General features: G+C 35.3%; 1 protein-coding gene across 1 annotated transcript; it reads right to left on the bottom strand.

The window, feature by feature from the left end:
* Window positions 1-5,434: 5,434 nt before the first annotated feature.
* Window positions 5,435-9,159, bottom strand: LOC144544353 (cysteine-rich receptor-like protein kinase 15). The gene is made up of 7 exons (XM_078292848.1): window positions 8,355-9,159; window positions 7,978-8,100; window positions 7,698-7,873; window positions 7,366-7,576; window positions 7,022-7,265; window positions 6,382-6,532; window positions 5,435-5,812 (listed from the first exon to the last, which is right to left on the bottom strand). Exons 1-7 carry the CDS (start codon window positions 9,154-9,156, stop codon window positions 5,450-5,452), a joined length of 2,070 nt encoding a protein of 689 aa, XP_078148974.1. The 5' UTR covers window positions 9,157-9,159; the 3' UTR covers window positions 5,435-5,449.
* Window positions 9,160-9,413: the final 254 nt, after the last annotated feature.

The following is a 9,413-nucleotide window of genomic DNA, read 5'->3' as shown; positions in this document are numbered from 1 at the left end:
AATTTATTCTATTCCTGTTTTGCAGTAGGACCAAGATCCATGTTTTCACCAATAACCAAGGCAGTGTATGCATATCATGGCTATCAGTTATCTTAGGTAAGCAAACTTGCTAATCACATCTCTTTGTGATTCTTAATTTCGTTAAAACATCACGTGTATTTAACGAAGACTTTGCCCCGAGCCTAAAACTCTTTTAGAAATCATCGGTAAGTAACCTCACTCTATTTGGTTTTGTTATGTCTCACATAACCCTCGACCACCAAAGGTAAAAGGCGATGCCTACTGAGTAGGTTTCAATCATCAACCAATGAACAACGATGTGAAGAGGATAGAGTAGGAAGGGCATACTACTTAATATTTAATGGGTTGGTGTTTATGCTTAATAGTGTCAGCAATCTCCAAAGGGGTATGTGAGAAAGAACGACTAATGTGATTCTATTCGTATCTTTATAGCGACTTCTTTCGTATGCTTCATTAAGCAATTATGGAAAGGAAGTCTTGAATACTGAATGTGATCTCCATTTTTTTTCTTATCTTATGTCAGAAAGAATGATTAATGTGATTCTATTCGTATCTTTATAGCGACCTCTTTCATATGCTTCATTAAGCAGTCGTGGAAAGGAAGTCTAAAATATCGAATGTGATCCCCATTACTTTCTTTTCTTAGCATATGTAAGAATGACTAAATGTGATTCTATTCGTATCTTTATAACGACCTCTTTCATATGCTTCATTAAGCAGTCGTGGAAAGGAAGTCTTGAATACGAAATGTGATCTCCATTAGTTTCTGTTCTTATCAGTACCTCTTTGATACGCTTAGCTTTGTTAAGCAGTCAGTTCTTGTAACTGACTTTAGCTACCGTCTATCTTGTAGAGGTAGTTTATATGGTTTCTTATAAAAACGGTAAATCTAATCTATACGTTTTTACATGATAGCAGTAAATCTGATTTACCTATATATGTGACCGAGTCACGTATATTTCTTTCAGTTCGTAATTTTGACCTTGGTCAGCGTTACGGACACGTGAAAGTTGCTTGTCAGAAAAATACCGATTGTGATTCAATTTCTATCTTCCTGAGATACCTCTTTCATATGCTTCAGTAAGCAGTCGTGGAAAGGAAGTCAGACAGAAAGAATAGTGAATATGATCGCATTTCCATTTTCTTAAAAGACCTCTTTCATATGCTTCAGCAAGCAGTTGTGGAAAGGAAGTCAGAAAGAAAACAATGCCAAATGTGATCCCACATTCGTATTTTTCTTCAAAGAAAATTTTCTTTCACGGTTCCTTGGAAAGACGGTCAATCTAGTTTTACCCATTTTCATTTTAAAGCAGTAAATCTAATTTACTCTAAGCTGTAAATCTAATTTACTTATATACGGGACCAAGTCGGGTATATAATCTATCAGTTACCAATTCTTTATTTTGCAGCTATGCTCAGTTCTTATTTATACCATTTAAAGCACATAAACAATTTATATGTTTTAAAATCAGATATTCTTTTCGGTCCATAAAGCAATTTGGTAACGTGACAAAGTTCCTTTTGGGCCAGCCATTATGACACGTGAAAGGGGCTCCCAGGAAAGATTGGGGTCACGAGGACCGCTTAGACTCAATCTTTCCTAGACAGAACCATCTCTTTCTTGTATGAAAATGACAGCTCTTACTCAGGTACTTTATTGCTTCATCACATTCTTCGATGAACTTTACTTATCCGAAGGTTTTCGAAAAGGCAAAAACTTACACTAAATTTTGTCATTTCAAAAGCATAGAGTAATTTGGTAACGTGACAAAGTCCCCTTTGGGCTAGCTATCAGGACACGTAAACGACGGTTAGACGAAAAGTCGAGACTTTTCTTGTCATTAACCTTGTCGTTCACGGGTGGAGATTAGCAGTTCTTACTTGGGTACTTTATTGCTTCATCACATTCTTAGATATACTCAAACGCAGTTGAAAGTTTTGAAAACGAAAATATAAAGAAAGCATAAAATCCTATTTTATCTTTCTCGGTCGGAAAACTGATCCAAGAAATGTAAAAGTTTACATTTCATAAGAAAGCATAAAGGAAGCTTAAATCTAATTTAACTTTCTTAGTCGGTAGAACCGATCCAAGAAAATCTTATTTCTAATCGGTTTTGGACTTAAGCTGCAAATGTAAGAATTAAACTGATATGCGGTATATGCACCTAATTTGCATAAGTTATAACTTTTAGAAAATCAATCAGCGGGAGAGCCTTGTGCTCTGATACCACTGTTGGGGTTTTACGGTGCTAACCAAAAACCCGTTTAGGCTTAAGTTGCGGAATGACCGTAGAACAAAAATTTCTACGGCCAACTTAAGCTCAGGATTAAACGGGGTATGTCAGGAAACTTTCCAAGGCGGTCCACCTTTAGTATTCCTTTGGCATCAAAACCCAATTTAATCCTTTTTACATATATACTCCATGATTGATTTCTAAAACTTTAATCTACTTACCAATTAAATAGATTAATATAGCATAGTTATACATTGTTTCCAAATCACAGTTGGAATGCAGACCGAGCGAGTAGAGTCTCACCAGGGAAGGAATCGACTCGGAGTATCACACGTGTGATACCTCTATCGGTTATCCACCAGGACTAACCGGAGAGCGGTTTATTTCTTCTGCCAGAAATACCATAAACCGCAGAATTCTGCAAAAACACTATTCACAGGAAAAAGACGAAAACCCATAAACACGAATTTTCAGTTGCTCAGTTTCATCAATATGTAAAACTGACATACCGCGAAATTCGGTAAAACACTATTCATCGATCCCGTAAATATACTTCACAACAACTCGTAAGATTATACGTCAACTACGTATAACTTTTTTTTCTCAACCGAAACACTATTTGGGAGAGAAACCGAGAAAGAGAAAAAATACCGATCTGTTTCGACACGAAACGGTATGAGTGAATTAGTAAATTTCTCTCTACCCCTCCACCCCTATTTATAGGGTTTAGGGTCGGTTGCCAAAAGACCAAAATGCCCTCCAAGTTCGGCCTATTTACAAGATATGCCATTGAATGGATAAGGATGACATGTTATGTGGATAATATCGATGACGTGTCATCTAGATAGGATCGATGACATGTCATGCGGATAAGCACGAATCTGAAAAGACCCGAATGCCCTCAGCCCGAATACAAATAATATTCGTATAATTATTCTGAACAATTATATATATTTTTCTTCGGTTGTTCGTTTCGGTATCGATGACGTGTCATCTGGATAGGATCGATGACATGTCATGCGGATAAGAACGAATCTGAAAAGACCCGAATGCCCTCGGCCCGAATACAAATAATATTCGTATAATTATTCTGAACAATTATATATATTTTTCTTGCGGTCGTTGTTTCGGTAATTTATACAATGTGTCGTGCACATTTATAAATTAACCGGTTAACTTTTATACAACGTGTCACACACGTTTATAAATTAACCAATGTTTTTGCTTGTTATTTTTACATAACATTTATAATTTAATTATAACACGTATAATTAATTATAACCATCTTACTATTGATCATAACCAATTTATAATCAATCACAATAAGATTCTCCGATTAACTCATATATGGTGTGACCCAATAGGATCTGTGTTATGTTGGTAAACAGAGTTAAAACTGTTTTAACTTCTATAATCATGAGCGGCATCTGGCAACACATCATGATGTTGTACAGTACAATATCACGATCCAGTAAACAATTTACTTGTGTCTGTTCTTCTGTCTCATAGCTATCAGATTAGTTTCAAGGTAGATGTGTGTCATCCTTGCTAACTGAATCTTTTCTTGATCTTGAGCAGATTATCAAATATAATTACTCTTGTAATTATACCGCTAGCAGATAATCTTACTCTATCAAGGGGCCCAGTGATGCTATAGCTCGTATAGAGATACGAGGGACAAATAGTATTCTTAGTAAACCATCACTACCTCAGCTAAGCCATGTATACCGAAGAGCTACCGTTATAACTGCATTTTACCGACAGTGTTTGATAACAATCACACATATACATTTCTTAGTAGGAAAGATGAATACCTCATACTGTAGAACTTGACACTGAATGAAAACATAAATGACACGAACACAATTCTATTTAATGTTTCATTCGGGGTCTGTCAAATACCATGTTCCTAGAACATGTATCTATGTGATTAAAATGACATCTCGTGTCAGGTGGTTTGTAAAACTTAACCATCTTTTAATCCACATACTAACCTTATCGCGGTAATTAGTGTTCCTGCTAATTACCTTGGTCAGTGACTTTTTAAGAGTATATATTATCTATATTATGGAGTTTCACAATTTCAGTCATGAACTCGAAATGATCCATAAATTCAATAATACTCAAGGCAACAAAATGATATTAATCATCCAATTCATGAACAAAGTTTTATGATAAATTATCGTATTATTGACTTCTAGATTATTACACTAACATAATAAATAGTAAAAAATTTCCAAAAAATGTAAAATTTGGTCTCCAAGCACATCTTAATATATATATATCGCATCTAACGGTTCAGATTGACTATTCAGACTTTAAAAATGAAGAAAAAGAATAGGGTGCATTTGGGTGCACAAAAATTTGGGTGCATTTGAACCCTCCTCCATATATATATATATATATATATATATATATATAAACGTGGCCTCTGTACTATGAAATTCTCATTTTTCTCTGTATATTGAATGGGAGTTAATTCCTTTAGTAGAATTAATTGGCGATTCTGTTGAGTGAAGGACTAGTGCACACCTAATGTTTGACTAAATTCCCCTACGAACAATTTTTAATGGAACGTTCCGAGATCTCCAGGAGATGTGACAGGGTCATGACGTGATAAGTAGAATCTCTGGATCTCTTTTCCTATCTGAATTGGGATATTTCTAAAAATTGTGATTATGATAGTGAATCAGAAGATGGTGAACCGAAAGAGATAAATTTGAGCATGATTGAATCAGCAATGGTGTATAGTTGTATACCATTGTATTTAGTTAAACCATAAATTAATTTTTTTGGAGTGACGGAACTGACAGGTCCGGCCTAGAGAAAAATAACACTTCACGGTTCATAGTATAAGCACCTTTGCCAGTATCCCTTTAAACTTCCATCAACCAAAATATTTATTTGATTCAATCCATCAGGCAGAATTAGGCTCATGGAGCCCCATTTCTCTCACCCCAACAAATTTCTTGAGTTATTTTTTGCCATATTGCCTCCATGAGAATCGAGATGCCCGAGATACAGCCTGAGTTGCTGCTCCTTCAACTCTGGTAAAGAACACAATGCGTCTTATTCTTCGCATTGGACATCAAACACAATGCAGTCTTATTTCAATTGGTTAATGGTTAGTGTGCATAATTAGAAAAAAATATTAATTTCCCATACAGAAATAAAACCACAATGGTTTATCCGGATCATCTCATCAAAATGTTACTTGTACTTCTTGTTCCAGAACTCTCAGCTTGACTTGACTGTGTGTTTGTTGTAAAACTCTCAGCTTCACTTCTGAGTGTATATGTGTCAGTCGTTAAACTGTCAACCTCGATTCGGTGATCTATTGACCGAGTCAGCGACCAGGTTGAAGGCAAATTTGGAATAATCATAGATGGGCTTGCAAGCATATTTTTTACAGTCTCCATGGTAGGCCTGTCAATCGGATTTTCTTGCACGCACAGTAATGCTATATGAACACATTTTTTGATCTCTTCTCGGTATTTTTCCTCTAAGATTGGATCCATTAATTCAAATACCGTATCTTCGTTCCAATGTAGCAATGCCTGTGGCAAGGGCTTTTTAGTTAGTTTTGTTTTATAGGTCTTAACTTAAATAATATTTTACCTACTATTTACTAAAAATAACATATTGTAAAGAAATCATAGAAGCAAATTGTAAAATTTAATTGCATATCAGATTAATTAGCATAATTAAGGATTGAGCAAATCAAAAGCTAGTGATTAATGTAAGTAAGTCAAAGAATAGAAATCAACAATTATCCTTCTGACTTAAATTATGTTCAAAATGTTATGCAACTAAAAATGTACCCTTCTTTTTATTAAAAAGGCTTGCCATGCTCTAAATAGACAAATAGTATATGCTTATGTAATTCTAGTCAAGACTATTCATGACAGATACATTCAAACAGTGCTTAAAAGAAATTTTTTATTTTGTTGGGATTTCAATTAAACTTTCTTATAATGGCATAATTGTTGTTCAGTGTAATAATTAAGATCATCAATTGAAAGGAACAGTGATTGCAGAAACCGCAGCATAGACGAAAATTTCTGAAAGGAAATTCTGACAACAAAAAGCTTCTGGACCTAAATCTCAAGAAGTTCATGTTACTTACATGATTAATGAGATTTGAAGCGCGATTCGAGCCAACAAAGGCACTATTCTTCTGGCCTGTCAGAATCTCAAGAAGAAGAAATCCAAAGCCATACACATCTGATTTAGTAGAGAAATTCCCGTACAAAATGTACTCAGGTGCCATATATCCACTACAAATTTAAGGAAGTCAAATTAATCTGTAAAGCTAAATTGGAGTCATATTTATGCAAGTTTCACCTGCTATACATTCCCATTCCAAATTGATGCTTGTATGATGTGATATCACAGTTTGATAGTTTCTCCACAATAGGTTTAAATATACATGTTGTTCAATTTATTAAACCTGAGCTAGTTCCTCAACTGACCTCAATGGGCAAGTTACTCCCAAATTGAACAACTACAGAAAAAAAAAATGAAGAAGGGAAAGGAATCTGAGTCAATAAGCATAAACTTAAACCCAATTTCAGTACCTAAAGGGAAAGGAATCTTAGTCAATAGGCATACATTAAACGTTAAATGCAAGGGTGTCAAACAGCTCTCAACTGAAATTGAAACAGTATTATACCCATTATTGTTATACTGGACTTGAACTGCGCAATAATATATCTGAGAAGTGTCAGATCATGGTAAGTAAAGAGTTGTTGTATAATGAATCTCACAATGTTCCAGCAATGATATTTGTATCTTTATGGGTTTGATCTTCCTCGAAAAACCTTGCAAGCCCAAAATCAGAAATTTTCGGGTTCATATCCTTGTCAAGCAGTATGTTGCTAACTTTTAGATCTCTGTGTATAACTTTCAACCGAGATTCCTCATGGAGGTAATTTAAACCACGAGTAATTCCTTCAATTATTTTGTGTCGCATTTTCCAGTCAAGGTTGACTCGTTGGGTAGTATCCTTTGCTGCATCAGGGAAATATCAATAACCTTATCAGTAATGCTTATTTATGAGAAATTTTACTTTGAATTAGTATCATATATATTTTGACAAAGGACTTTGTACCAAAAAGAATCTTGTCAAGACTTCCGTTAGGCAAGTATTCATAGCATAGCAATTTCTCTCGATTTTTTATGCAACATCCAAGCAACTGCACCAGGTTCTTGTGCTTGAGTTTTGCGAGAAAATCCACTTCATTCTTAAATTCTGTTATTCCTTGGACCGAAGTTCCCGAAAGTCTTTTCACAGCTATTTCTCGTCCGTCAAGAAGAGTGCCCTTTATTAAAAATATTTCCTTTATATATGTTATTTTGTATTTGATCAGACAAAAAATTCGATAAGAAAATTTTCTGTTGAAGGTTTAGATAAGGAAAATTACTAGGTAGAAGTGATTGTACCTTGTAAACTGGACCAAAGCCTCCTTTACCGAGTTTATTCACGTCGGAGAAATTATCAGTGGCAGCTTTAAGTGCAGTAAAGTTAAACACTTCATATTCTGCATTTGGATTTAGGATATATTCCAGTTCTGTTTCTATATTTTCTTGTATATACATCGTGTCGTCATCATCATCATCTGTTCAGAAAGAAGACATTCACGTTGTATCATAATGATGAAAAAGAAAATTAGTAAATTACTATAGTCTTCTAGGCAAATAAAATACAGAATGGGCAAATTACTTGTATCTTTGTCTAATGAGCGCTTTCTCCTCCAGAAGCAGAATCCAAATGCGGCTAGACAAGCAACAACAGAAACAACAACTACGGAGACCACAATTGTGACAGTTGAATTGGATTTTGATCCTGTATGTTGAATATTTGATTAAATTGTTCAGCAAATTGCAAGCAAACTTTAAATGCTATATCATCTGAGTCGGAGAATCAACTCAAAAAGGAAGGTGCTCATAGTATTTCCACTCTGTTCAGTTAAGGACAAAAGTACATAACATAATTTTTCGAGGATTATTAATTACTTTAATGAAATGTTTCCCTTTTTATTTATGGAAACAACCAAAATCCATAGTTGAAAGTACAATCTGAAAAACACTATTATTTACCTGCTAATGATGTTGGTGGTGGTGGAGGTGGTAGCGATGGTGGGGGAGGTGGTGAGACCAATGATACTGGAAATGAGGTAATGTTTAAAAGATATTGCTCATACCGTAGGTAGCAATTCCTTGCCATCATCCTCATCCCCACTGCTGTCCCATTAATTGAGCACCTGGAGAAATAATTAGACATTTCATTCGAAATGCATCTTTGACATTCCTGTGGGGACAAGTCTTTTGTACACTGCACAAGTGCTGTCATATTCGTGCCATTGACCACTTGAGTTGAAAACATTTCCGGTACATATGGTGTCATCGCACTCAAATTAGTGAACACCTTCATAAGAGATTTCAGTGTTATCTGATCGAGTAAATTAGCCCCACTATAAAGGCAGGAGGGCTTATAGAGTTCTGCAACAGAGAGGAAGTTCTTGCTGGAGTAGCTCAACAAGCAAGAGTCATAAAATACGGTGGCGGTCGCACTCGTGGAGCATGGTTGTGTCATGTTGGACGTAACATCTTGAAGGCAATTGACACAGTCGACCAGTGTGGAATCAGCGTAACAGATTACTAGACCATAAACTTTGTCGGGACTATTGCCAAATGATTTGTTGGAAAAGGCACTGTTGATCAGTGCATCTGTGTGGAGGGAGGAGAGGAGTTTGAAGAGGTTGGATTCGAAGGTGCTTCCGATCTCAAATGTATCAGTCTTGGAGCAATTTTGGGCGAGTTGTTTCGCATTGGCATAGCAGTTGAATTGTGTTAGTATTAGGAAAGGAGAAAGAAAGAGAATAGAGAATGCTTGAAGCATACTGTTTGTAAATTTGGTACCGTTTTTGGTAGATGGACTAATTGGAACGATATATGAGATTGTAGAGGGTGCTGGTATAAGCACAGTAACTTCTGATTTTAACACAACCACTTCAAAATTTTAAATATAATAGACAAATTTGCCCTTCTATAGATATTATTTCCAAACCGTCATTATCATTCTTTAATTATCTAATTTGAAAGAACAACAACAACGAAAGAGTCAAATTGGGTAAAGATTTTAACAGATTAGGTTTA

The sequence above is a fragment of the Carex rostrata genome, chromosome 26, assembly GCF_964058835.1.
Source record: "Carex rostrata chromosome 26, lpCarRost1.2, whole genome shotgun sequence".
NCBI classification, from domain to species: Eukaryota; Viridiplantae; Streptophyta; class Magnoliopsida; order Poales; family Cyperaceae; genus Carex; species Carex rostrata.
This window is presented reverse-complemented; position numbering and strand designations above follow the sequence as displayed.